We start from the raw sequence: 27,649 nt of genomic DNA, 5'->3' as shown, positions 1-27,649 counted from the left end.
GATATTCAAAAGCACAATTGACTCGTTGATTTTTATCTTTTATTATGAGCTAATACCAGGATGACATTCAAATGTCAGATGGCACAATTAAGACAGTCTTGGTAGGAATTATTCCAGCATTCCCAAAATTACAATTTAGTACACGAATGGCGTCAAATGTATGCATCACTCCCACAGAGAAAAAGTATGGAATTCTGAATATCTTCTACCAGAACAGTTTCTGCATCAAATGGGAAAAAGAAAAACTGCTGGTAACACAGCTGACCTAGAAACCTTTTCTGGTAATGACCTGCAGAACAAAATATTTCCCTATTTAACATCTAGTAAAAAAAAATATGACTTTTGTTCAAGTTTAAGATTTAATACTTTTATATGGTTAGCCACAACAGGTATTAACCTCAGTTTTACTATATTTTTGTAATGCTACAAAAATCCTATAAAATCAAATTATAGTGAATTTTTCAGTGATTATAATTAAAAAAGCGCAGCTTGTACAAAATAAAAAAAATAAGATTCTATACTCTAATGAAAAATTTAAGACATTTTTAAATGAACAAAAGAAAGCACTTGTTAAGCTCTCCAATATTCAATGCATTCTGCACTTATCTGAAATAGCCAGACAGGAGCTAGAACTCCACTCCCCTTAGTTCACAACTAGTAATTTTGACACTATTATATATATATATAGAGGATCTATGTCTGATATTTTTACAAATAAATACAGGATAAACCATATTGCATAGTGTGTGCTTGCTGTCTGAGTCACACTCCCAAAGTTTCACAGTTATGGTAGGGAATTCAACTTACAATCTCCGGGCTGAAACATTGACAGTACATGGAATTTCCTTGGAAAACCAATTGGTTGGGTTTGTGATTGATCAGTGAACTCAGACAAACAACTCTTGCCATTCTTGCCAGCCATTAAACCAATTCCACTGGACAATTCTATCCAGCCAAGCAAAAAGCAACTGTTAGCTCTAACTAGGACCAAGAGAGATCTGCCTCTAAAAGTTCTTTTTTTTCTTTTTCTAAACCAAGTTCTTTTATCCTCAGTGAATGTCAGGAAAGTCCAGGTGCTGTGTGCTTGCAGACAGGCCCATTGCAAACACTCCTGGATTTTGGTTGCACAAAATCACCCGTGGCCACGTCATCAACTGAACAATGGCAATCTTCCAGTATGTCACTGTAAGGTAACTTGATTTTCCTGCTAAAACTAAAAAAAAAATTATATTTTTCAACAAAAGGCTTATCAGGAAGTAAAAAAAAAAAACAAACCCTAATTTTTGCTCAATCATAACCATTTTTTGTGTTGGTTCTTTGTTAGCATCAAGGTATCGCTGAATCCTTCTGCCTTGCCAATTTCAGCAAAGAGCACTGTGACTGGATTCAATGCTTACAGAGAGTTTTATGGCTTGGATCCTATGGCTCAAAAAGATTCAGTATCCACAGAGTAAGCAGAATCTAGAATAAAAAAATCCCTACTGTTGTGAAACACCAGAAGTAGACTTTGCACAGTTTGACTAAAAGATAATGCAACGTGTGGCAGGCAAAAAGTGACAGGACTTGGATGCAGCTGCATGATCATCTCCACACACACGCACACACCATCCACACTCTAACTCTAGGGTAAAGCTCTGCAGATATTAACCCTTTCACCAGCTATGTTCATGGAAATGCTTTCTCTTTAAGGCAGGAAGTATTTAAAGTAAGGTAAAGTTTTACCTTTATTTTATTCTTTGTACCTGTAAGTCAGTTGTACAGATTGTGACAATTTTAAAAACATAAATAGTGTCCTTAAGAACATGTTTGCTAAATTAAAGTTTTGCTAAAGTTCTGACCCACTGTGGAAGACATTCACTGAAAGGCCATTGAACACTTTTCTCATACAATCAGCAAATTTATTGCCCCAGCATAGAAAAAAAAGTTGATAAATTTAGAAATGTATAATGGCAGTAAACTACCATAAGCAAAATTTCATTAATAATAATGATAATAATTTTTAAAATCCTCAAATTCTTACCCACTGGTTACAAAAATATTTATTTCCTTATACTCTGGAGGATTTGTCTGTGTTTCCTGTGGTACTCCCTAGAGATTTCTACTGACCTTGTGTTCTGCTCACTGTTGAGCTCTCTGTGGGTAAGAATCTGAGCTGCCAAGCTGTGCCCAGCTGAGGCCCAGCGTGTACAAAAGTGATGTTTCCCAGTGAAATGTCTGCTGAGGACAGGCATGAAATAAGCAGGACGTGTGTGAGCCCGTGGCTTCCAGTTAAGCCTAGAACATAGCAGCACTGCTGTTTGATTAGATCCATTTGTCTTTGCAGGAACAAACAGGGATTTATTTCAGCTGGGGAAGCAGGGAAACAGTTCTCTCCCAGCCCACACTGCCAAGCTGGTCAGTGAGTGATTCATTTATTGATTGGTTGGTTCATGAGGAGGAGAATCAGAACTAGAGCCTTGAACTTCCTTCACAGCAACCAATTAAGTTTGCCTTTTTCATTTTGGGATACTTTCCATAATGAGCTGAATCAAAAAATCTATTTGAAAAATATATCTTTTTTTTATATATATATATAAAAAAAACTCATTATGTTTTGAATGTGAAACACCAATTAAGTTTAGCTTTCCTCTTTGATTCCACCCCATTGTAGGAAACCGCTTAACGAAGCTTGCATGCTAATTACCCCTCAGCTGCAAGCTTGCAGGCATTCCAAACCCTGCCTAGTGAAAGGGCCAACCCTCCTCGACACATTCAGACTACACCAGTGATTCTGAAGCAACATCCTGCCCCTTAATACTGTCAGTTTCGAGCTCTCAAGCTGAAAGATCCTTGATAAGGTGAGAAGATGTCACTGGAATCAGTAAGATGATGTGCCTAGAGTTCTGCAATACCATTTGCTAAAGTTTTTTTTTTTATGCACCATTGATTGACAGGAAAAAAAAATCCATTTTTCTTTGCTTTCCAAGTCTCTCTGTGCAATGACCGATTCTTTGATACTGTCACTTTTTAAAAGCAAACCAAACAAGCCCTCAAATTTCAGCTTCAAGGGGGCTCATGTCCGTCCTTGGTTTTCCACCTTGCAAGGCTTACAGAAATGGTGTTGTCATAGATTCATGCGCAAGTGCTCCGGTCGTTTGGAAATCATGGGAAAAGCCTGTTTTTTGTAGGGCCCAGAGTTTGGTTGCCGGATTGGAAGTGGTGCTGAAGCCTCTCCACAGACTGTCACATCCATTTGTTCCATTCCACTGGTCTCCATCGGGTATTCCACAGGTGTCTGGGTGTTGGACGCGCCGGCAGAAGCACCTCTTCCCCAGAATTCCCCAGGGGAAAACTTGACAGGGCTTTAAAACAAGAAATACAGAAAATCAGAGATGGACACATACAGAGCACCAAGAACGTGTTCCCTTACTCTGCAGGAAACTGCACTCAAATGCCTATGGAGAAGCAATTCTAATTCTTCCTTCCACTTCCAGGAGTTTGAGAAATTTCCATGTCTGGCTTCTATAAGAGCCTCTTGTAAAATTCCCTCGTTTTGAGGTGACAGCAGAAGGGTTTTTCTGTACTGACACGATTCTTTAGTGCTTAGGATGTTCTGAAACAGTTTTAGCTGTATCAAAGTCACCACTGAGGCTGTATCAGCACTGAGAAGCAACAAATTAGAACTTCATGTGCTGCCCAACACCACAGATTTGTGTCTAATAATGTGTCTAATAATGTGGTTTATAAAACAGAATCACTTATAGTGAAAGTGCTTGGCTCACTCAGAAGCAAGGCTGCATTTTATATTTCTAGTGCTTCAACTACTTGTCAAAAAGCGTATTACGAAAAAAAGAAAAAGAAGATAAAGTACCTGACTGGTGTCCTAGGGCTACCTATGAATCTGCGAGGTGATCGAATTTTTGGTTCAAAAGAAAATTTCTCTTTTACACTTTCAAGTACAGATGGAGCCACATACGTAAAACCCTGCAAAACAGGAAAAAGGCACTGCAACTCACAGGCAAGGATGCATTCAGGATCACCTTTGCAGTTATGAAAATCTGATTATTACAGGAAAATTATAAAAAGAAGAGTCAATGTAGACAGATGAACCTTTACTCACTCCTTGAAGCAAACAGTGGGACTTCAGGGAGTTGCTACACCCCAGCTATTTCTCCTCAGATCACAGATTCCCAGAGGCACACTCGATTTAATTAATTTTGCTCTCTGGACTGGCCACTGTTGTCTCTGCACGGCTGTGAAAGCAATGCCATGTGCAGGGTTCACAGTGCAACTCTGAATCAGAATGCTGACATTCCACAAGGGCAGCACTGTTTGTTGGCCGCTGTGTAAAGACAACGTCAGCAACAACCAAAGTATTTTCACAGCCTTTAAACATTTCAAACCTGTTACAGGATGTGGGTTTAGTTAAGAGAGTTTGCTTCAAGGTGTGAGGAGTCAATAGAATGGATTTAGCTGAAATGCCCCCTTTCCAGCAGCAAACCTCCCTCTCCAGAGTCACTCCTCACTTGTCCCTGGTTCACTCACCAGAAAAACCTGGTTGGCACTTTCACTGAGAGTTGAGTCATCTGGGCTATCAACAGGTGTCTGACGTGTAAACTTTGAATCAAACTGGCTCACATCCTCTTCAGATTGCTTTGCAAAAACAAAATGATTAAGGGTTTATATTACAGATATCAACCAAATGGCTCAGCGGTGAGCAGTGCAGCCTCTGGATGGAGTTCATTCCATGGGTTTTTGGCAGAGCTCTGCTGGAGGAAAACCCTGGAGTGGTGTCGGAATCCTGTCGCTGCCAGTGGGAGGTCACTATGGGCACTGACACTGAGAAATAAAGGCAAGGGGGAGGGGCAAAAATTATGGATCAAAAAGGAACACGAATTAAAAAGATGCCTTAAAAAAATCTAAAATTACAAACAAAAACTTCTAGAAATACAATGCCAGTTTCTTGCAAGTTTAGCCCTTGTCACAACCAGTATAGAACAGTTGCAACTATTTAGTTTTTGGAGGCCTCTCAGATAATTTTGTCCCATTTCTGCAGATACAGAAGTGTTTATAGTCTGAGGGATAGAGGACAACTCTGGGATAAGTGATTATGAGGAATATTGGTTTATTTGCCTACAGAAGAGCAGTAATTCCAAAATCCCTTCTTTATTCCCATGTGTCACTGGAAAGGCAGCAGGTACTCATTTGTGTAGGCCTTCATGTGAACATGGAAGCACAAGCTGAAAACCCATCTGGTTTATACAAGAAACTTCCCTAAAATTGCTAACAGAAAAAACCCAAACCACCTTCAGATAAATATTTGGAAATATTGGTCTTGAGTCTTTTTGAGGGGAAAAAGGTCTGGAGTCCCCCATGCTGTAGAATGCTTGACATTAGTGATGCTTAAGCCAGTTTTAAGTGAGAATTTTAGTAGCTGGGAATTACAGAGGTGGCAATACCCACAGCTGCTGGAGCTGATTGTACCCAGAGGGAAAAACAGAAACCATCCAAATATAGGATGGGATAATAAAAACTTGTTCATCACATCACATCACTAGTTTGAGGTAAACTCTAACTACTGCTTATAATGCACAAGATGCATTGTAAAGATTAATAAGCAAACACAGAAAATGCTTAATTAGGTGATTTCATTTACTTTTGCTTAGCAACTCTATCGAGTTGAAACTAAGTACTGACTTACTGTAGAGGGTTTAGAAGCTGATCTCAGAGTGAACTGCACTTGCAGGTCTGTTTAACCTACGGGTCAGAAGCAGGAGGCATTCAGACTGAAGCAGATCAAGTGCCAGATCAGATCTGCCAGCTTTAATTGAGGGTGAATCTGTCCCCTGAGTTGATATAGCTCAAGTACCAGGAATCAGTGGCACTCCAGTTTGTAAAGTGAATGTTTCTAAGTTTTATTAAGAGCTTTGCTAAAGGCACACAGGGCGTATCTTTCTCCCAGTATTCCCAGTACATACCAATAAGGGTTTAAAAGGAGGTTCCACCTTGCGTGCCAGCAGCTCGTCCCAGTTGATGTGTCTGAAGAACGCGTGAGCCTGCAGGAGGGACAAGAGCACAGTCAGCACCTGCCTCCAGGGCACAAAGCCCAGAGCTTCACCATTAACATCTTCTATCCAGACCCTCTCTCTGGGGTGTTTCTTTCCAAAATCACATTTGGTCTAGTGTAGAATATTCTGCAGCACTACCTCGGAGTAGCTGGAAGAGCTGAGAATTGAGATCACACCTCCAAGTCAGACAAAACGTCCCCATTTCCTGGGAAGTGTCAGAAAAAGCCAGTTTACATGCAAAATACCTCTGCATTTTCCAGCTTCAGAAGTTAAACCATGACAAAACGCTGCAATAATGACAAATTACCAGAACTGTGAAATATGGAGGACTCTCTAATACTTGTCAATATCACCACAAAAACAAAGTCAAGCTGGAATGCCACACTTCTCCCTTCAGGGAGCTGCACTAATGCAGGGTTGGCAAGGTTTTCATCAGAGCGCTGAGAGTATCCTCACCCTTCCAGGGCTGCACAATTAGCATTGTGCAACTACTAGAAAAGATCTACTGCAAGACAGAGCTAAAGAGCAGAAGTTATTTTCCAAATCTCAAATGATCAAATAGCCAGACAGCTCCTTTTGTTAAGCTTTAAAGACTTCAGGTTTTGATGAGTTGTCATATGTGGCTGCCTTTCTGCTCATTACCCTTCAATACAGACACTCTCCTTCCCAGAGGTACCTTCAAAGCTGTTTTATTTTCAGTGAGGTCATTTAAGAAGTCTCAAGTTAAGTTCAAGTTACCTGAACTTCTCCAGCATCTCCAGGACCAGCTCCTAGACGTGAGGCAGCATTTCTTTTTAGCAGCTTGATGAGAAATAACACCCAAAAAAGCAGAATTAGTTACGCTGTTATAACCAGACTAGTTCTGCCATGAATCATCACTTCAGTGAGTACCGTGCAGAATGAATACAGAACAATCAGAAAAATCTGCATTCACTTGAAAACAGCTGTATTTTCAAGGGAAATCACTTTCTGTACCACTCAGCAAAAAAGTGACTTAATCATTAATAAACCGAGCTTGAACTGAACAGCCACAGTGGTATCCTTTACATTTCTATTTTCTACATACAAGTGGAGTACTGACAACCATTAAAATTCTACCTTTTTAAGCAGATCTCTGGCTTCTTGTGTGAGGTAGGGAGGCAAGTTGAGTTTACACTTGAGAATCTTGTCAATTGTTTTCTTTCTGTTCTCCCCAGTGAAAGGAGGCTGGAAAGCACCATTGAAAAAGGAGGAAAAACAGGACTTGTTCAGATCTTTAATTGGTGTACACAGAACTCACTTCAGTCATTTATAAAGCAGGTAAAACTACTGCAAACAGGCACTGTTTGGATAAAAGCAGCTCATGTCTGTGGTCAAACTTGAGAGCTGGATTTTGGTTCTTTCTTACTTGCAGTGTGTGTATCTACAATGTATATATTTCTACATGCAGCTGAGTTAGGGTACAGGGAAGCAGAAAAGCTACAAAGGGAAATACATGCAATTATAACTGTGCACCTACTGCTCCAGTCAGCATGTCATACATTAATGCCCCCAAACTCCACCAGTCCACAGCACGGTTATGCCCACTCCTCATCAAGATTTCAGGGGCCCTATAAGCAGAAAAATCAAAAATAGGAAAGTGTTTTAATGAGCTTAATACTAATTGTGACTGCTATTTTCAAACAAAACCCCATTTATCAAGTAAAGTTGTCCTAAATGACTGAACATACGAAGCACCAGTTAAAAAAGGCAAACCACAGCCATTACCCCCAGAGCAGAGCAATACTTTTGTATTTCATCGTGCAGCTCACATGTATTCAATTGTTCCACAGAATGTGTGTGTGACTGTTCCATCGTGAATGGATTCTTTACATAACCCGAAGTCAGTCAGTTTTACATGACCTGAAATGAAATAGATCAAATTTAAGACTTGTCAGAATTCTGCTATTTGTAGAAGTAACACTGAGAAAAATTAGGAATTTTTAACATTAATTACTTCCACATATGGTCTGACAAAACAATGCAGCTATAAAATAGAACAAGGTAATCACACAGAGAAAACCAAGTGCTGCCACTTGACAAACTACCAAATACAGACAAATGTATTTAAACATGAAGACTGTAGAGCATCATTTAAGCTAAAAAGTAGGTTACTGAATTTTACTGTCTGCTTCAAAATTCACAGAATGATCTTCAACAAACTGTAAAGTGCCCTGAATAATTCAGTACAAAGACTCAGACTAAGTAAACACGTTGTTTAGGAAAACATGAAAATTCTGGGTGGTACAGACTGCCAGACTAATGGGTGTCACAGTCACTGGAACAGTGCAATCAGGAACTGAAACTGCTGTCAGTGGGAAGTGTCAGCTGCTGGCTAAGTCATTTCAGCCACAGATGATTTGGCATCCTACCCAAATTTGCCTTTCCTACCATCAGTCATCCCCATTGACTAAAATGTCACAGGTTCTACTTCACAATGATCCAACAGAAGAAAAAAAATCCAGGGGTACAGAAATGGCAAATCAACCACTCAAAACATGTCTGGGTCCATGGAACTGAGCTGTCTGTGGCCTATTAAACCAAGGAAGCTGAGTTTGAGAGCAATTAGCTCTGGCAGCTCTTCACTTATCCCAGGAGTGGTACAACCCTGCCACTGTTCCAAGGAGATTCACCTAAAACTGAGGTGCTGTGACCTTTGGGAGAATTGTTTTGAAAGGACTGGCAGCCTGACTCATGACTAGAGTTCTACCTTGATGATTAAGCATGATATTTTCTGGCTTCAGATCCCGGTAGATGATTCCTTTTTGATGCAGGTGCCCCAGTGCCATGGAGATTTCTGCCAAGTAAAAGCTGAAAGGGAACAAAAATCAGACATATTCAATCATGCAGAGCATCTTGAGCAAATCTTTCACAGTTTTCAACCCCCAGACCTTGACCACTGCCCTATGGACAGAGACTCGCTGAGCAGCCAGCAGTGGACCCTCCTCTGTTGTAAGACTGGAGTTCCACCAGCACAAAACTGGTGAGGGCAGCACATGTACACCCTCCCCAAACCCACTGAACTGCTCTTTCACTACACTCTAAAATGAATGAGTAGTTAAATATAGTTTAAGCACTTGGAATAAAACCCAAACTATTAATTTACAAAAATAGCTTCACTTACCAGGCTGTGTCTTCCATAAATATCCCTTCTCTCTCTAACTGCATAAATAGTTCTCCTCCTGTCATGAGAAAAAATAGATTGTACTCAATTACAAGTATCATTTTAAGTCAGTCAAAAGTCTATTTTCTAGGAAAACTATAAGCAACAGGTATTTTTGCCTACTGTACAATAGGCTGTTTCACAAAAAAAAACAACTGAGCCACTGTTCTGTTACCCTCAGGATTCCAGCAACCTGAAGAAATCAGCATTTAAAAACCAAGAGCATTTCTGTCCCTGTTTTTTGTAGTTACAACTTGAAAAAATTGCTTCCAATCTGTGTCTGTTTCCCTAACCATGAAATAAAGGTAACACTTTCTTCTGCCACGAAGAACCTGCAAGGACTAAACCCTCAGGTAACTGCAGGATTGCACAGAACACACAGAAATGACAAATCTAGTGGAAGGAAAAGTCTTAAAACCCCTTCTCTCCTGTACTGTCGTGAAAAATAACTACTTTATGTTTCATTCCTCTTTATTGTATGGAATTAGAAAGTTTATTCATGTTCTTCTGTGTATTTTTAATACAAACCTGTTTCATAAGACACCAAGCCATCACTAACTGGCCTTTTACTTGTAGGGTAAGACCCCAGGAAGGAGGGAGAAGAATGTCATATACTGACCACTGAGATACTCAAGGATGAGGTAGAGTTTTCCACCAGTCTGAAAGGCATAAATTAAGTCTACAATGAAGGGATGTTTCACTTCCTCCAGTATATTCCTCTCTGCTTTCGTGTGAGCTGTATCCTTGGCATTCCTTACAATCATTGCCTGCAGAAAGCAGGGATATGTGAGCACAGAACATGCTAAACAAGGCAGAATTTATACTGAGTTCAGTTCTGACTTTATTAAATTACAACGCTACACAGGAGTTAGCAACAGCATTAAAAAATTACATTTCACCACAGTATCTACGTAAGAGGTTTATTCCATAGAATCCCACAATAATTTAGCTTGGAAAGGACCTCCTGCCCTATTTAAAAGATCTGCTGAGAACCACCCAGACGGAAAAATTTGGGGTTTAATTCCAACTGTATCTGAGTAAAAACTGTATATATCCTAGAACTTATTTTAGGTATATTAAATCATTAGATAATTCTAAAATGGAGGGGGTTCTTGGGTTTTTTTTTTAGATTCAGAGAGTAGTGAAATTCAGGTTACCTTTTTAAGAACTTTCATGGCAAATATTTTCCCGGTGTTTGCTCCGGTTACTTTTCGTACTTGAAACACCTAAACAACACCAACACAATGGCAATCACATATTTCAGCTGCATTAACCACCACAAGCTAAAAAGCAAAAGTTGTGCAAGAGACAGAGAGGAGATCACCCACAAACTACACGGCAAGGAGCAGAGATTGGATGCAGAATGAGTTTGGGACATCCCTCGCTGCTTCCAGCAGTGAGGCTCTGCCAGGGAGCTCAGTGCCAAGCCTGGCAGCTGGGGGTGCTTCTACCCCATTCCACCTTGGCAGAATGGAGCTTTCAGAGAGGGGGAGTGAGAGCAAAGCAAGGCAGCACTGAGGGTGTGAGGGACTCGGTGCTGCGGGGTCCCTGACCTTGCCGTAGCCGCCTTTGCCCAGCACGCGCAGTAACTCGAAGCACTCCGGGCGGATCTTCTCGGGGCCTCTGTTCACACTGGTCTCTGAAATCTCAAATTTTTCACAATGTTCCATGCCACTGCAGAAAAGCAGAACAAGGCTGTGAGTCTACCTGGTACTGAGAAGTGAGCAAATGAAAGCACTGACTCCCTGGAAGTGTCTGTGTGACTAACAGTGACAGAGATCTGGAGGGCTGCAGCACCAGGAATTATTGTTTATTGTCTGCAAAGCTGCAGCTTGCACTGACGGGGTTGCCTGCAGATTTTGGGGATTTAGAGTAGCAAGATTTCCTTCAAACCCCTTCAATTTAATGCACATTACATCTCTGCATTACACCAGAATTAAGTTTAGAGGATGAAAACCTCAAACTGACTCAGGTATTTCTTTGTATCGTTATATCCATATTGCAAATGTTATTCACAGGTAAGAGATTTGTTAGGAGAAACAAGGATCAAAAGACAAACAGCAGCTTTCACCAGAATTCTTTTTATTATTATTATTTTATTTCAAGATACAACAGACAAATTTTAATGTGAGGAAATAGTGAAACATCTAAAAACTACTCAAAATGGAACCAGAATGACAACATTTTCTATTTACCTTAACAATGTAACAAAATTGGAAGTTATCTGTGGTGGGCATGAATGATACAGAATATTTTCTAGCAGCAACTTACAGGTCATATTGGCCAACTCCTCCATGGTCCATGCTCTCACTTAATTGACCCTGGGGATGAGAAGTGTAGGAGAAAGATGAATTAGAAAAAGAAAAGCATTAAAAATAAATGTACTGATGTGGTTTACAACTTTTTAAGTTTGAGAAGACAAAATCTCGATATAATTAAATAGGTCAGGAATAAAAAATTATCAGCAGAAGATCCAAAAATCTACTAAATTCTGCCAGATTTGCAGTGCCAGATTTGCAGTACTGCCATGAGTCTCAAACAGTGACACAGGGAACCCCTGTCTTACCTGCCTGCATTGTTATTCAATCACTTAATATCAGAGGTACAATTTCACACCCCCAAGTAAACTGAAAAATGTTAAGGTACTGCAATTTTCTTTAAAATTCCTCTTACACAGAAATTTTTGAGTCCTGTCACAGTACTATACAAATTAGATCAATAATAAAGATTATGTGAAGAGATGAACTGGGACTCCTTGCACTAAAAATCTACTGAGAAGGTTTTATTATTTTATACTGGTTAGTCAAATCCCAATAGTGATGAAAGAATTCAGCTTTACTCTGATGTTAAACACATTTTCTGACCAATAATCAGTACTGAAAAAGTTCCTGCACTTCAGCACCAGAACCAGTCACCATTAAGGAATGAGGCTGAATTCTGAAGAGATATTTTCCTCAAAGAATTTTTAACCTGATCCCTTCCCTCTAACTGTGGCTCTGCATGGCAAAAGAAATGCAAAGGCAGCAGACAGCTGGAATGAATGCAAATAGAATGTCAGGGGCAGGCTTCTAGCGAGCTGCTGTACTGTCACATTCTTATTTTTAAAAATACGGACACAAAAGAACAACTGTGAGTTCATGGTGAACAGCCTGGGACCTACAGACTGATATAAATATATTGAGTGACTTGTGAAATTCAGAGAAGAAAAAGAAAACCCACTGAGATCTGCAAAAATCAGCCCAAGCCAAGGAGTGCATTTTAAAATATTATCCAAGTGAAAACACTAACCAAAGAAAACTCAAAACTTTTTTCAACAGCTTCCAGACCATTTCAACGTTAAAGTTTACAGAGGCTGGTTTATTTTGGGTGATCTAAAGGGGAATTTAACTCCTGGATCCACCTACTAACACCACAGGCAATTAAGGAGTCCAAAAGATCAGGTCTGTTTCCAGCTCAGAGAGCTGCCAGCTCATGTCCTCCTGTTGACATTTATTAGAGAAATCCAGCTTATTGACATGTTTCACAATAAAAGCCACTAGAGCTGCCCTTGACCCCACTCTTAGATGCCAACAAATGAATTTTTAAAAATTCAACCCAGAGAATAAACACCCCTCAGTTCCCAGAGCAACTCCTCCTGTTACCCAATGGCTCTGGCAAAGTTTACGTGTGCTGCTCTTGCTCCTGTGAACTTTGGGTTTCATTCTCAGTATTAATTTAACCAAAAGTCACTTCAGATACCAATCTGGCATTTTTTCAGGGTTCCTTCTCATGTCACAACACCAAGAAAGGCACTGGGAAGCCACCAGCCCTTCAGTCCATACATTGTTTCATTTATTACAAACACCTAAATTAAGGCTGAGGCTTTTTTCACCATAATAATTAGTGCAAACAACCACATGGCTTTTGAGGAAACTCCTTTTAAACAAGGCTTCAGATTTTTCCAGGATGGCCGTGCCTACTCAAACCCACAACTGAGCTCTCTGGGCTCCTCCTGGACTCACAGTTTTTGGGAGATACCAGAAACCAACACCAGAAATTTGACAGCACAGCCCTGAGCGTTCCCCTTGCTCACTCCTGGATCTCCACTGCTCTGGCTGCATCTTCTCTCTGATCCTAGCAGGACACACACCCTGTGCACATAACTCCCACTGGAATGTTGTTCCCTCGCACATTCCTGATGTTCCCCTCCTTCCTTGCTCTTACATTTCCTGCTCTTCGGTTGTTTTCATCTCAAGCCCATTCTCACCCTCCTTTATCTGTTTGCCAAAAGGCACCTGAGAGCAACCAAGGTTGCCAAAGTCCATAAAGATGGCAGTCACGGCGAGGTTTTAAAATCCACAATGGTCTCATTGTTCCCTGAGAGCGAATTACAGGAACAGAAGAGAGAACAAACTCAACTTTCTGGCCACCTCGATCAGAACCTGTTCTTGGCAGCATTAACAGGGTGATGCAAGAAACATTTTCTAAAGCCAAGTGTTTTATTGATTACTGAGGTGACAGACAGAGCTTCTGCAGGCTGAGAAGCTTTCAAGCCTTCAGCTGTCAAAACAAAGTCTCTGCAGGTTCCAGGGAGTGTGGGTAACAGAGTGTCTGCTTACCTGCCGAGGGGGACTACCTGGAGGGAATCTACAGCAAACATGGAAGGGACTTGTACAAGAGCAGGGAGGTTCAGATTAAATACTAGGGGGAAATTCTGCCCTGGCACAAGGTGCCCAGAGAAGCTGTGGCTGCCCCATCCCGGGAAGTGTCCAAGGCCAGGGCTTGGGGAAGGTGTCCCTGCCCACGGCCTGAGGTCTTTAAGGTCCATTCCAACCCAAATCGTTCCATGACTCCATGATCTCAAAGACTCCAAGACTGTCTTTAGTATTTAAAGAGCAGAAAATAAATGCACTGGCAGCTTTAACAACAGCAAGCGTTTAATACACAAACCAATGTCAAAAAGCAACACAAGACCTAGAAGAACATAAACAAAGATGATGCAATAAAACCCCGCTAAGGCTTTGACAGGATCTAGATGAGCATCACGAGCTGCAAATCGCACATTCTCCTGAGCGCTGCTCGGAGAGCACGAGATGCAAACAGCGCTCACCCGCCCAACGCAGCATTTCAAACCTCGCCTTTCGATTTTGGCGCGAGAGCAGCGACTTTACCCGGCTCCAGAAAGATCGGCATTCCCGCACTGACGTTCGGCCATGTGACATTACAGAAACAGTTAAAAAATAAAGAAAAAGAAAACCGCTGCGGCGCTTGTGCCGCGGTCCCGAGGCCCAGGTTCCGCGGGGAAGAGCGGCGGCGCTGCCCGCAGCCCCAGCGCGCTCCGGGCGCGGACGTCCCGGGCTCAGCCCGGGCACAGCGCCGGCCTCGCCGCGCTCCCGCCGCCGCCTCGGCGCGGCCCCCGCCCGGCCCCGCGGCGCCTCCCGCGCCCTCCCTCCCTCCCTCAGGCCCCGCGGCCTCCCCCGCTCCCTCCCCGGCCCGGCTGCCGCTCTCACCCCCTCCTCCAGCTCCTCGTCTGAGCCCGCGTCCTCGGGCTGGTCCAGGTCGATGTCGAACACTCCCGCCATGGCGCCGCCGCCGCCGCCGCCCCTCGCTGGCTCCGCCGGGTGCCCGGGGCCTGCGCCGCCTCATGGGCCCGCGCCCCGCAGCGCCGCCGCGGCCGCCATCACCGGCTGCGCGGCCGCAGCGCGCCTGCGCCCCCGCCCCGCCCGCGCCCGCCGCGCACGCGCGGCGCGCGTCCCGGCCCCGCCGAGCCTGCGCGGTGAGCGCGCCGCGCGCCCGCCCGCCCCCGGCAGCGGCGCCGCGCCTGCGCCGAGGCCGCGGTGAAGCCGCGCGGGCGGCGCGTGCGCACACGGCGCCGTGAAGCCGCCGGCGGCGGCGGGAGCGCCCGGGCCGCCCGCGCGGAGCGCGCTGTGCGCAGGCGCACGGCGGGCGCTCCGAGCTGCGCGCCGAGGGAGCGCCGCGGCGGAACCGGGACCCGCACCGACACCGGGACCCCCACCGACACCGGCACCCGCACCGACACCGGGACCCGCACCGACACCGGCACCCGCACCGACACCGGGACCCCCACCGACACCGGCACCCGCACCGACACCGACACCGGGACCCCCACCGACACCGGGACCCCCACCGACACCGGCACCGGGACCCCCACCGACACCGGCACCCGCACCGACACCGGGACCCCCACCGACACCGGCACCGGGACCCCCACCGACACCGGCACCCGCACCGACACCGGCACCCGCACCGACACCGGGACCCGCACCGACACCGGGACCCCCACCGACACCGGGACCCGCACCGACACCGGCACCCGGGAGCGGCTGGGGAGGAGAAAGGCTCGGGGACGGGGCTCGGGACGTGAGGCGCGTCAGGAGAGGCGGCGCCGGGAACGGGGCGGTGTTCCGTGAGGGGAGACCGGCCCTGAGGGGGGTTCTGCGGCCGCGGGGACCCGAGTGGGGCTCCGCGCGGAGAGAATGGGGCACGGGAGGCTCGGTGTGGTACGCCTGGGACACGAGCCTTTCCTGGCAGTAATTCAGGTATTTATTAATTTTTGCGTGAGGGGTGACTCGGTCTCCCAGCGGCACCCGGCTGGGCGGGCTGGGAATGGCACTGGGCTCGTCCCTGCCTGCAGAACGCCTCACAGGCACGGGCAGATCCAAGGAGTGCTGGTACAGGAGCGCTGAGGCACGGCCGGGGTGGGAGTGAGGAACAGCAGCCCGGAATAACCAAGAGAGATTAAAAAAAAAATGACCTTTTTTTCTGTAAAGGGATAGAAGAGTGAGAAAGCAGAGCTGCTGTCACATGCTGAGTGGGGAAAAATGTCAAAACATCCCAGGATGGAGTCAAACAGTGTGCTCTGTGTGGTGGAAACAAGGGGAATTCTCCAGGGAATCCTTTTGTCACCTCAGCAGGCTCTGGCATCAGGCCTGGTGCAGTTCTCAACTGGAAAATAGCTACGTTTTTGACCTGGCTTAAGTTTTCCAATTTTGCATCCTAGTCCCGTAACTCTTCAGTTATAGTTGCTTGTTCTTACCCTGCTTTACCAAACAAAAGCGAGAAAACAAATTATTTTCTTTTTCAGGCTTAAATACCAAGTGAATCAGGATGTCAGTTGTCACAGTGCAGCTTGGGCAGTGTGGGAACCAGATTGGGCAGGAGGTGTTCAGTGCTCTCTGCAGTGACATCCGTGGCACCCACGGGCTGTGTTCCAAGAAGGAGAATGAATCCTACCAAGATTCCTGCAAGGAACGCTTCTTCTGCGAGGAGGAGTCCGCAGGTACAGCTTTAAAGGGCATTTTTCCCCTCCCAGGGTCTGATTTCAGCGCACAGAAACATCAAATGATTTATTCCATGAGAGATCTGTGCTCTCTGGAGCTCAGATTTGGTTTTGGCACAATAAATGGTTCAGCAGCAATCAGGGCGTGACCAGATCCTGTCAGTATTGTCCCATTAAGAGTTTGGCTGAAGTGGGTGGTAGGAATAACCGTGGGACATTGTATCCATCCAAGCCCACCCATCCCACCTAAATAATCAGCACTTTTTCCCCAATTCTGTGTTCCTTCCTGTGCAGTACCTGTTGCCCGGGCTGTGCTTGTTGACATGGAGCCCAAAGTGATCAGCCAGACCTTATCCATGGCTGCCAGGTCTGGCCACTGGAAGTACAGCAGCCACTCACACTTCTGCCAGAAGCAAGGATCTGGGAACAACTGGGCCAACGGGTAGGAACAGCTGCCTCAAGCTTCCCTGAGGGAGTTCTGGAGGCTGATGAGCTGCTCAGGCTCCCTAAAGTGGTAATGCAGCGGCTGTGGCAGCTAAAGGAAAATTTGTTTTGTGAATAACTTCACCTTTGTGCTTTTATTTTGATGCACCCTGCCCTGTCTTGCTGTTTTGTGTTACCCCACAGTTACTCTGTTCATGGGCCCAGACACAAAGAAGCAATCATGAACCTGGTGCAGAAAGAAGCAGAGAAATGTGATCGGCTCGGGGGATTTTTCACAATCATGAGCATGGCTGGGGGCACAGGATCAGGCCTGGGAGCATTTGTGACCCAGTGTTTGAGAGATGCTTTTCCAACCTCCTTCGTACTGAACCACGTGATCTGGCCCTATGGCACTGGGGAGGTGAATGTCATGTTGCCTTTTAGTGCATAATAATAGTTTACAGAGAATTTAGGAGTTTATAATCACTGGTTACTTTTAAACAAAACATCTGCAACAGAAATAAACTAGAAAATGAGTATATTTTACACTGAAAAAGTTCAAGTGACTCAGTATCACAGCTAAAGAATTTTCACCAAAACACTCTTCTTGATAATTTAATGCTGAAGTGATGCAGATCAACAAGGAGCTCTGTTCTCTAACTAGAAATGTCCTGATATGCTCTTATCTCAGCACTGTAATCAGTTCCCAGGCAGATCTGGTTCCAGCATGTTTGTATGGAGAGAGATGGATAACCTGATTTTCACAGGTCTTGCCCTCTCTCCATGAAAAGGCTCTGAGCTGCTGACCTCATTCTGCACTCTGGCAAAGAAAATGAATCACTTCCTAAATCATAACTGAGGAAACAGCAGGAGCCAGGGGATTATAAACTAAGGGGAGATTAAATTGTTTGACTCTTCTTTTGTGTGTGTTTTTTTTGTTTGCTTCCAGGTCATTGTTCAAAACTACAACTCTGTTTTGACTCTGTCACATCTGTACCACTCATCAGATGCCCTTCTTGTCCATGAAAATGATGTCATCCACAAGATCTGTGCCCAGCTGATGAATATCAAACAGATTTCCTTCAGGGATGTCAATCAAGTCATTGCTCACCAGCTGGGCAGCGTTTTCCAGCCCGCTCACACAGCAGGAGGGGGCTCGGGCTACAGCAGAAACCCTTTAGGTACCACACCCAGCACCCACACACCTTTCTGGGGTCAGTTCAGCTGGGAACTGAAGCTCTTCGGTCTCCTTGCTCAAGTATTTGGATACATCCCAAGTTTTAAGACAGGAAAAGACCAATTTAGAAGTTCAATCCTGGTGTTGTGGCAGAGTCAAAAATAGATTCCCCCGATTTCTGGTTTCATTCTTTACCAAAAGAACCCTGTTTCTCCTTTTTCAAGTGATCACAGACACCCTTGTACCTGTTTACATTTCAGAGGAAATTTGCTCAGGGCAGTAATTTAGGACTGAGTTTCACATTTCACTTTGGGTTAGAAGTTTGTATCAGCTGAAACAAACTGAGAGTTTTGAGTTTTGCTCAGCAGAAGAGGTGAGCAGAGAACTGGGTAGCAACACGCAGCAGACTGACATTTGTACCTTGAAAGAGTTAGAGAAAGTTGCCCATATTGCTTGTAAAATTAAACTTCCCCATCTGTCTGGAGTTCAGAGAGAGTCCTTGAGATTTTGGCCTGAACTGTAAAATAAAAGCTAACACCCTATATAGAACTCAGTAATTCACAGCAAGTTTGCATGGCTTTGAAATTCCTAAATCTCTGAGCATTCCTCACTCTTCTCCCATTTTAGCTGCCCTGTGCAATATCTTTGTCAAACATGAGCAGCTGTTGATTTCTCCTTTCAGGAGATTTAATGGAGACATTGGTCCCACATCCCGAGTTCAGGATGCTGGGCCTGAGGAACATCCCCCAGATGCCCGAGAGCTCCCTGCCTTACAGCACCTTCAGCTGGCCTGGCCTCATCAAACACCTCAGGCAGATGCTCATTGCTAGTGCTCAAATGGAGGAAGGTAAACAAACACCAGTGCTTCACTCTCCATCACTCTTTAAACATTCATTTGTGCAGATGCAATAAAGCTGGATGTTTTGTAGAGTTCAGAAAGAAGCTGTTGCCCTCAGCAGGAATTTGCCCCCACAAAACCAGCTGCTCCTTTCACCATTCCCTCAGCTGCCACAGCCGCTCCCAGATTGCTCCTGCTCTGCTTCCAGACATCTCAGTTAATTATAACTGTTGGAAATACACAAACCAAACTGACAGTCTGTGGCTGTGCACTGAATTTACTTAACTCATTTGGAACACTCCTTGGATGATGAGCTCCACTTTTTCTTTTTACACCTTCTACGCATAAAAATCAGGCGCAGCTCTCCCATGTCATTTACATGGAGAATTCAGTTACAGCTCCAGTTATGCAAGGAATGGGCTGGAGGCTTGCTAAGTGTACAAACAGGTATCCACTTTCTCTGGTAGAGTGACTGCCAGGAAAATCCTGCTGGATTAGCAGTGGTTTTCTCTGGGAATTGTGTGATTGCTGCTTCATTCATGTGCAGCAGCCACAAACTCCAGTGTGGTCTCAGTTTGGGGCACAATGATAGTTCCCATCTGCTCTTCACAGAACGTTAACTTGCATTTCCTTCTCTTTTTCCCAAATCCCAAAGGTATTGACTGGCAAGTACGACCACCACACCCATCCTCCATCCCCTCCACAAACAAACCCCTGCACTTTAACACTTCCATTGCCAACCTGGTTGTCCTGAGAGGAAAAGATGTGCGCGGCGTGGACTTGGGTAAGAGGAGGAGCACAGCACCTCAGGGGCTGTGGTTTCACATCTCACTGCTGACTTTGCAACCAGATCTGATGCAAGTGGAAACATCCCAAGATCACACATTTGACTCCTAAGGTTGATATTCCCTCTAGAAACATTTTACTGTCCAAGGCACATTGTCTAATTGCTTAGGGCTGTTGTGTTTAACTTCTGAGTTTCCTGAAGCACTTTAGGGAAGGAGGAAGAGACTCAAGTCTGTATCTGGAATTCTTAGCTATAATGTCTGAAAATACATCTATCTGTTTCTGGAGCGATGAGCAGTGCTGGCAGCTGAAGTATCCACACCAGTGTGCTTCTAGGTAATCTAAGGAGTCTGTTTGAAAGTTGTATTTTCAATAGGCTGCCCGCTCTGCAGGTATTTTCCCAGGCCTGAACTGATCTGACAGCACTGATTAGGCCACACAGGGATCAAGTGTGGGTTTTGTCCAAAGGGCTGTCCTGTTTCTGCTACAGGAAGTTTCCAAGATCCCTCGTTATACACATCGTGGCTCAACCCTCAGGATGCTTTTAATGCCTGGAGAGCTCCCAGAGCATTTAACAAGTATGAAAAGTCTGCTGCTTTGGTCAGCAACAGCCAGTTCCTGCTGAAACCTCTCGACAGCATTGTAGGAAAAGCTTGGAATATGTTTGCTTCCAAGTAAGTGAAAATAATTATGCTGGTACTTCACTAATAATTGCCAATATCTTAATTGATTTCTAATGTCTCACCCATTCTTCAACACACAGAGCTTACCTTCACCAGTACACAAAGTTTGGAATCCAAGAGGAAGATTTCCTGGACTGCTTCACAACCCTGGAACAAGTTATCTCCAGTTACACCAATCTGTGATTTATTTCTTTGTTAAGATGGTCTGAAATAGACATTTTCTGAAAGAACCTAGCTGGAAAACATTCCATCAACTTCCTGAAGTATGTAAATTATTGACTGGAGTTATTTTTCAGTCTTAGAAGCAGAGTGTGTGTGTGTGTGTTTGAATAGCAAGAACTGAATCTGAACTGAATATATTAATATGTTATTCTCATTTAATACATCTAATAAATACCTATTTTTCAATACATTTGCTATATACTGTAGCTGTATCCTTTTCTGACCATTTCACTAAGCAAAACTACAACTCCTATTTTTCTCCAAGTTATAAGTTAATTAACTTGTTAATTATTTAAACACATTTGCGATGAGGATGGCTGGTAGGTCGCAGATGTAAGAACTTACAATCTGATGTCACAAATACAATACATTTTCTAATTTCCAAAGTCAATTTAAGGACTTGGCTCCCTTTTGAATGAGTTTTACCACGACCACAAGGTGGTGCCCTGGGAAGCTGCAGCTCCCTCCTGGCAGGAGAAGGCTGCAGTGACTTGGGAAGGCACCCACTGAATTAAAATGAATAAAAAGAGTACAGCAGAATTAAAGATTACCTTGTAACACTGAGCTCTCTTCTGCCTCAGTCAGCTCTTCATTAATGGTAGGGAGAGCTTTGGGAATTCTTGCCATTGCCCCCCCATATCACACTGTTCTCCCACAAAAAGAATCCCACAGGCCAAAAATTAAAAGAGTTAAATCAGTCTCAAGGACTTTTTCCTTGACAAATGGACAAATTTCACAGTGCACCTTCAGGTTTTAGTGCCATTTCATTCAAAAGATGGCAGCTCAGAGCTGGGGCGTGCTCTGCTCAGAAGGGATTTCTGCTGTTTCTGCCACTTTCAACCATTGTCTAATTTGGGTATTTTCACAGAAGAAACTGCAGGAAAGATTGCACGAGAAGTTCAGACAAACAGCACAGGCAATTCGAGTTTGCAGGAACAAAGGGTCAGGAAAGGAGACCACGGTGAGCTTCTCCCTCCTCCAAAAGGCACAGGAGGTTCAGCAACACAGAAATAAATTCCCCTGGTGTTTTCAACAGATCCCAAACAGATTTTCCAGTATCAGAAATGAGAACAGCTAACTCCATGAAAAGAAAATGGCCAAGTCCCAGGAATCCTTTCCCTTCTCACTTCACAGGACAGGTAAAAGAGTTTTTCAGAAGGCTAAGGACAGGTAAGTTCCCTGAGAAACAAGGAAGAGAGCAGCGGGTCATTGCAGTGCTGTAGCAATAAATAGCTTTATTGCAGAAATAACCTCATGTTATCTCTCTGTATTCATAATCCTGAGCATGAAGCAAACACAGCAGGTGCTCAGTGAACCTATGAATGATATAGAACCATATTTTGTTATGTTTTTATGGCACTTCAGGCTTACTGAGCCGGATATTTGGTCTTTTTTGTTTGTTTGATGGCAGAAATTGTGCCACATCAGGAAACACAGCACACAGGTAAGATGTCTAACCCCAAAGCAAAAATTCAAATTTTAGCTGCTGTAATCCCTTCCTGCCCTGGAGCAGAGGCTGACAGGGATTGTTCTAGGCATCTCTTAGCTTCTTCCTGTGAATGTTTTCCAGTCCTGAAATTCTCACACCCTTTCCCAAACTCAGCCTTCTATTTTTTTTTTTTTTTTTTGATCTGTGATGGGATTCCTTTATTTTTTCCCCAGGATGTGGAGAGGGTCAAAGTGACAGGAAGTGAACAGCCACTGTCAAACCGTCATCACCTGCAATTACATTAAAAGCTGGAGGAGTAATTCTCTGTGTAATTGATAAATTTAATTATGTAAATAGAGCCTGGAAGAAGGCCTTTATTTCATTAACAATTACAATTAAAGAGGTAGATCAAAGGTCAGCACAAGCCAATGGCTCAGAGACAGGAACAGCAGAATCAGTGGCCTTGACCTTGCTTGTTGTAGGCACAGGATGTCCATAAACCCAGGAACAATGCTCCAAATCTCACCATTGTTTGTTGGAAAGGACAGGTGCAGCTCACTTGGAAGTTGACTCAAGAACTCCAACTATAGCAGACACTTCATGAATAGGAGAACATTTATTTGACCACAAAAAAAAAAAAACCCCACAAAAAAAAAAAAAAACACAAAAAACCCCCACAAAAAAACCCAAAACAAACCCTACCCCCCAAAAAAAAAAACAACCCACAAACAAAGCAAAACCCACCAAAACAAAAAATAACCTTTAATAACCTAAAATGTTCTGAACACAGTAAGTGTTTGGCAATTTAGTTACAATTTATTTACTTGGGCATAAAGAGATATTGGTGTTTTTAAGGTTAGACTCAGTACCAGCACAGGGAGGATGGAAATATGTAAGAGAAAAAAAAAATCTGTGGTTCCCACAACAACCAGGGTTTAATACATGAAAAGAGGAAAATATATTCAAATTACCAGTTGAAATACTACTGAGAAACACTAAGGTACAAAAGAGCCTTGAGTGAGTAATTCACTTCTTTCTGCATTTGCTAATAAATTTAGTATGGGTAAATATTATTAAATGAGAGCCCAAACATCCAAAAGGAAATAGGACAGAGTGTACTTTAAAGAAGTCTGCTTTTTGCTGGACTCCGCTTTAAAAACTGCACAAGAGGAATCAGGAAGGTGATTCATGGATCCGATATAGCACAAAACACCCCCAGAAGGAGCCGAGCTGCTGCCTTTCCTCAAGGACAGCGCACACAGAGCTTTTCCCAAGCAGCAGAGTGCCCCGGAGCCTCCTGCTGCAGCCCCTGCCCACGCTCCAGGGGCACAGCCCGGACACTCCGGCACTCTAAGGGCCTGGAAGTGGAGCTGACAATCCTGAATTTGAACCATGGCCCTTTCCGGCTCTTGCAGCCCAGCTGGGCTCACGGTGGTCCCTCCGAGCCCGCACTGCGGGAGCGCTGGCCCTGCAGAGCGGCCGCTTCCCCTGGCCGGGCACAACCCCCTTAACCCCGTCCAGGAGCGGCCAGAAAGAAACTCCTGCCCACCAGGCAAACGGTGGAAACGACCCCAGAGAAGAGCCTGGAGAAGCTGCTCGTGAGGAAGTCAAGGTAATTTTTAGAGTAAAGGTACTCCATGATAAAGATCGTGGAAGAAATGTAAATTTTAACCCCATGTTCAAACAAGCCTGAGAGATATCGAACAGTGGCTCCTAAGAGAGTCACACTTATCTGTGTGAATTAGGTGCTAGAAACCGTCTTAAAACCAAACTTTAAAATCCCAAATGTCACATTGTAAGATAGAAAAATTAGTAAACTGAGGGTGTTCTCTAGGCCAAAATTCCCATTTTAAAAGTAAAAGCACTAAGTGGAGAAACTAAAATAATCCACTGGTTAAACAAAAAATAAAACCAAAACAGAAAAACATTGGTTGAGCTTTTGTTTCACTGGCTGTGTGAGGAGAAACGAGCCCTGTGTCGGATTTGCACTGAAATGGGTGCATTCTGCAAAAATGATTATTGTACATATTTGGTTACATGGACAATGTCATGTTTATTTAAGGCTCACAAAAATACACTTCAGTTGCCTGAGAGTGCTGTCATTGTGGGCAGACGGCAGGATGGGATTTGAACTTCGGCCCAGCAGCCTCCAAGATGTGATGGATGGTTTAGAGGAGAGCAGAGCCCGCAGAGCTGGATGGGAAGCGGCCCCATCCCTCTGGCTGAAGGTGGAACCAAATCCTGCCTGGACCAGGCTGCTGCCTGCAATCTCCTCGGTGAGGGTGCTGGGAGCTGGGCACTAACTCACAGCTCCTGCTGCCCACACGGCCTGGAACCATCCTGACTGCAGGGATCATCCCTCCGTGGAGGTGCTTGCTGCTGGCCTGGCCTTCTGCCACTTGCAAAGAGAACTCTGGCAAGTTTCCCCCCAGCCCCACTTTGGGCAATTCCAGCCTGAGTTAGCTGACTGGGAGTCATTAAAGTCAGCAGTTGTGTTTATGGAGTGATTTGGAGTTGTGAATCTTTCCTTTATAGGCTGAATTTTGGTGGAGAAACCAAATGCAACTGTTAAAAAGGCAAACGCACAAATTTGGCAAGGAAAGACCAAAAACCCAATTAAATACTCTGCTCCCAAGAAGAAAGCTTCCATTCCCCCCCACCAGCCACTAGCTCAGAGTTTCACATGCTTTTCCTCTATAATAAAGATTTAGTCAGGCTTCCCCTCAAACCCAGTACTTTCACATAAAAAACAGCCACAGACTTGATGAGTGCTGTGAAAGGAGAGCTCACTTACAGTGACATCAGGAAGGGAACCTCAGCGCGTGGTGGGTCCTGTTCCAGCTGAGCAAACCTGCAGGGAACAGGCTTGAACTTGGCCAAAAACGGCTCCACACGAGGGCAGAGAGGGCTCCAAGGCCCGAGGGAGGGGACAGCAGTGACAGTTTACAGCAAGGGCTCTCGGCCTCTGCCAAACAACACTTCAGGCCTTTCCTTTTCCCCTGAATTGGAAGGATTCTCCCAGTCGCAGCTGGAATCTGTTGCCAGAGATTGCCTCACTTCCCCCACAAACACCTGGCTCCTCCTGGGCTCTCGGTGCTCCAGGGCTGCCCTGGAAGGGGGGAGACACTTTGTACAGGAGTTAAAGGAGGCAACAGAATTAAAATCACCACTTGCAGTAGCAAAATACTGCTTTGAACATGGTTTTGGCATCCATTAGTTGGAAGTCAAGTAAATACCGGCTTCAGGCATCTTAAAAGTTTCTTCCTTGCTGCTCCCCACCTCGAGCCTTACACAACACCCAGGAATGCACTGCCTGTGTCACAAGAGGTCAGCTGGGCTGAGGAGAGACCTACAAATACAGGAATCCGAGAAATGAAACGTTATGAAAATATCCTAAATATTAAGAGCTCTCCAGAAAGCAGCTGCAGCAAAACCAGGCACCGCGAGCAGTGAGGTTTCCAACCAGCCCAGAGAGGTTTTGTGACCGTGGTGAGATTTGCACGATGTTGTAAATCTGAATGTTTGTTTTCTCTCTGAGACAGAGAAATGCTGAGCACAGAAACTTGTGTTTTCCCATCAAAGGATGGAAAAATCCTAATAACCTTTCTGAGGAAAACCACAGTCCCTCAAAGTGTGAGCCTTGAACAAGGTATTGATGTTCTAATCAGCTGCAGCTCCTGCAAGAGAACTGCCAGGTTCTTTCCTGACAGTACGAAGAGGCACCACAAGGTCATTTGGTGTGGATGAAACAAGCTGTGGGAAATGCATTGGTTCTGGTAAGAATTTCTTGCAGGTGATACCAGAGCCACCAACCCTTTCTGGAGGCCAGAAGAGCCGTTTCCAGGAGCCGGGCGTGGCTGTGACCCGAGCAGGAACAAGACCCGAGCTGACACTGCTCTCTGTCGCCTTTCAGCAGGAAGGAGCCGCCAGTTTCCTCATTGCAGCCCCGGGCAGCTGCTGGCAACGCCCGAACAACGAGCTGGGAGCCACTGCCCTGAACGCGGAAGATTGCACGGGGCCGAGCAGCTCCTCAAACGAGCTCTGCTGAAAGGTGACCTTTGCTTTAATGCTAATGGAGTCACTGCTCTTTGACTCAGTTCAGGGAGAAAAACAATAATAAATTAATAAAACCTCCTCAGCACAGCAAAGGGCAGTGCTAAAGCAAACTAACCCCAAGCTGGGCTCATTCCACAGGTTCACATTTGTACCTTTGTTCCACCACCAGCAGTGAAGGGCTGAGTGGCCTCAACAGCCTCTTCACTCGTAATTCAAACACGGTAATAATCACCTTTCTTGACCAAAATACCAGGGTTTTTTTCCCTGAATTTTTAACACATTCCAAGCAGTCACTGATTGCAGGGCTCTCCCCATTTGCTGGGAGGTGACAGAACAGCGGTGAGTTTGTTTGAGCTCCTTCCCCTCTTGTGACAGCTGACCCAGGTTGTTCCAGCCTCTCCCTCTGCCAGAACAATGTCCTGCTGCCTTTCATGAAGGCTGAGTGGATGCATCAATAGACAAGTGAAATGTATGAAGAAATTCAGGCCAGCTTTTCATGCCCTCCATTAGGCACTTGAATTAGGCAAAGCCACAGTGGGCTGAGTTTTTCACCATAATCCTTCTAAAAATGACTTTGCAAGAGCACAGGCAAATACGCACCTCCTGTCTGAATGCATCAGAGGCGTTTCCCAGGGGAGGGACTGCTCCACTCCCCTCAGCCGGGAGATCCAGCACTGACCCCTCACCTGCCCAGCAGGATCCCCTGCCACTCCCACACTCCACCGCCTGCTGCAGCCTGGACACAGCCGGGTGAAGTACTCACTTGTTTTCCAAGTGTTCTTCCTTCTTCTCCAAAAAAACAACCAAATTTACAGCAAAAAATCAGAATTTTAAATCTCCGGAGAGTCATTCCAATCATCCTATCTATAACTACATTCAGCCTTTTAACTGCTGATCACAAAGGATTTTTTAACCATGTGCTTCAAAGGAAATCAATTTTTACCTCCAAAGAACACACCCAAGCCCCACTTTTCTTTACACTTGCCGTCAATTTTGTTCACTTTTATATTTCTGCTTGATAATCAGGGAAACATCCAGAGTGTTTTGCTTGCACTTAGCAGTGCCTGCAGCGAGAGGGAGGCTGATTCCAACAAATTAAATAATGAAGCCCAAAAGCACAGCAGGGAAGGACTCTCTGGAACAGCATCAAGCCGCTGTCAATGTTAGTGACAAGGATCTTTTAGCAGGAACGGGCAGCTGGGGGAGTTGTGAGGGAGCTGTTTCTACAAACAGCCTGGCACGGAGGGCAGAACTCCAGGACAGGAGCAGCAGATTGCTGACTCTTCTGACAGACCTGAGGCTGCAGCTGCACGGACTGAGCTGACCCGGCTCGCTGTGACCCCAACTCTGCTTACACCAACAACTCCGGCCTGCTGGGGCACGGGGTGGCTGCCAGCACAGGGCACTGCCCCTCTCAGAGGTGTGAGGAGGCACAATCCTCAGGGCAGGCAGGAAAACAGGCAGAGAACCCAGAGGAGGAGCTGCAGCCCCACCTGACCTCGTTTCACAGATAATGAGACCAAAAAAA

At 44.9% G+C, this 27,649-nt stretch overlaps 2 protein-coding genes and 1 long non-coding RNA gene across 7 annotated transcripts; 1 reads left to right on the top strand and 2 right to left on the bottom strand.

Moving 5' to 3' along the window:
* Positions 1–1,011: 1,011 nt before the first annotated feature.
* On the bottom strand, positions 1,012–14,946 carry RPS6KB1 (ribosomal protein S6 kinase B1). The gene is made up of 15 exons (XM_068210659.1): positions 14,718–14,946; positions 11,500–11,549; positions 10,782–10,902; positions 10,386–10,454; positions 9,848–9,995; positions 9,190–9,247; positions 8,776–8,876; positions 7,838–7,928; positions 7,546–7,636; positions 7,146–7,253; positions 6,786–6,848; positions 5,958–6,035; positions 4,525–4,632; positions 3,851–3,963; positions 1,012–3,341 (listed from the first exon to the last, which is right to left on the bottom strand). Exons 1-15 carry the CDS (start codon positions 14,787–14,789, stop codon positions 3,104–3,106), a joined length of 1,509 nt encoding a protein of 502 aa, XP_068066760.1. The 5' UTR covers positions 14,790–14,946; the 3' UTR covers positions 1,012–3,103.
* Positions 4,728–5,951, bottom strand: LOC137485891 (uncharacterized). Its single transcript, XR_011005488.1, has 2 exons — positions 5,681–5,951; positions 4,728–4,818 (listed from the first exon to the last, which is right to left on the bottom strand). It is a non-coding gene; the product is annotated as an uncharacterized lncRNA (long non-coding RNA).
* A 1,050-nt stretch (positions 14,947–15,996) lies between the features above and the next one.
* TUBD1 (tubulin delta 1) lies at positions 15,997–21,681 on the top strand. 5 transcript variants are annotated; one of them, XR_011005481.1, is made up of 9 exons: positions 15,997–16,507; positions 16,802–16,949; positions 17,135–17,351; positions 17,880–18,111; positions 18,790–18,954; positions 19,601–19,729; positions 20,222–20,405; positions 20,495–20,677; positions 21,505–21,681. XR_011005481.1 is itself a non-coding variant. In XM_068210644.1 (8 exons), exons 1-8 carry the CDS (start codon positions 16,336–16,338, stop codon positions 20,595–20,597), a joined length of 1,350 nt encoding a protein of 449 aa, XP_068066745.1. In that variant the 5' UTR covers positions 15,998–16,335; the 3' UTR covers positions 20,598–21,027. The 5 variants fall into 5 exon arrangements, 4 of the variants coding, with proteins under 4 accessions (XP_068066745.1, XP_068066747.1, XP_068066746.1 ...); XM_068210644.1 differs by lacking the exon at positions 21,505–21,681 and having other exon boundaries at positions 15,998–16,507; positions 20,495–21,027; XM_068210645.1 differs by lacking the exons at positions 16,802–16,949; positions 21,505–21,681 and having other exon boundaries at positions 16,427–16,507; positions 20,495–21,027.
* The last annotated feature ends 5,968 nt before the right edge of the window (positions 21,682–27,649 follow it).

This window comes from Anomalospiza imberbis, chromosome 20, assembly GCF_031753505.1.
Source record: "Anomalospiza imberbis isolate Cuckoo-Finch-1a 21T00152 chromosome 20, ASM3175350v1, whole genome shotgun sequence".
Classification (NCBI taxonomy): Eukaryota; Metazoa; Chordata; class Aves; order Passeriformes; family Viduidae; genus Anomalospiza; species Anomalospiza imberbis.
This window is presented reverse-complemented; position numbering and strand designations above follow the sequence as displayed.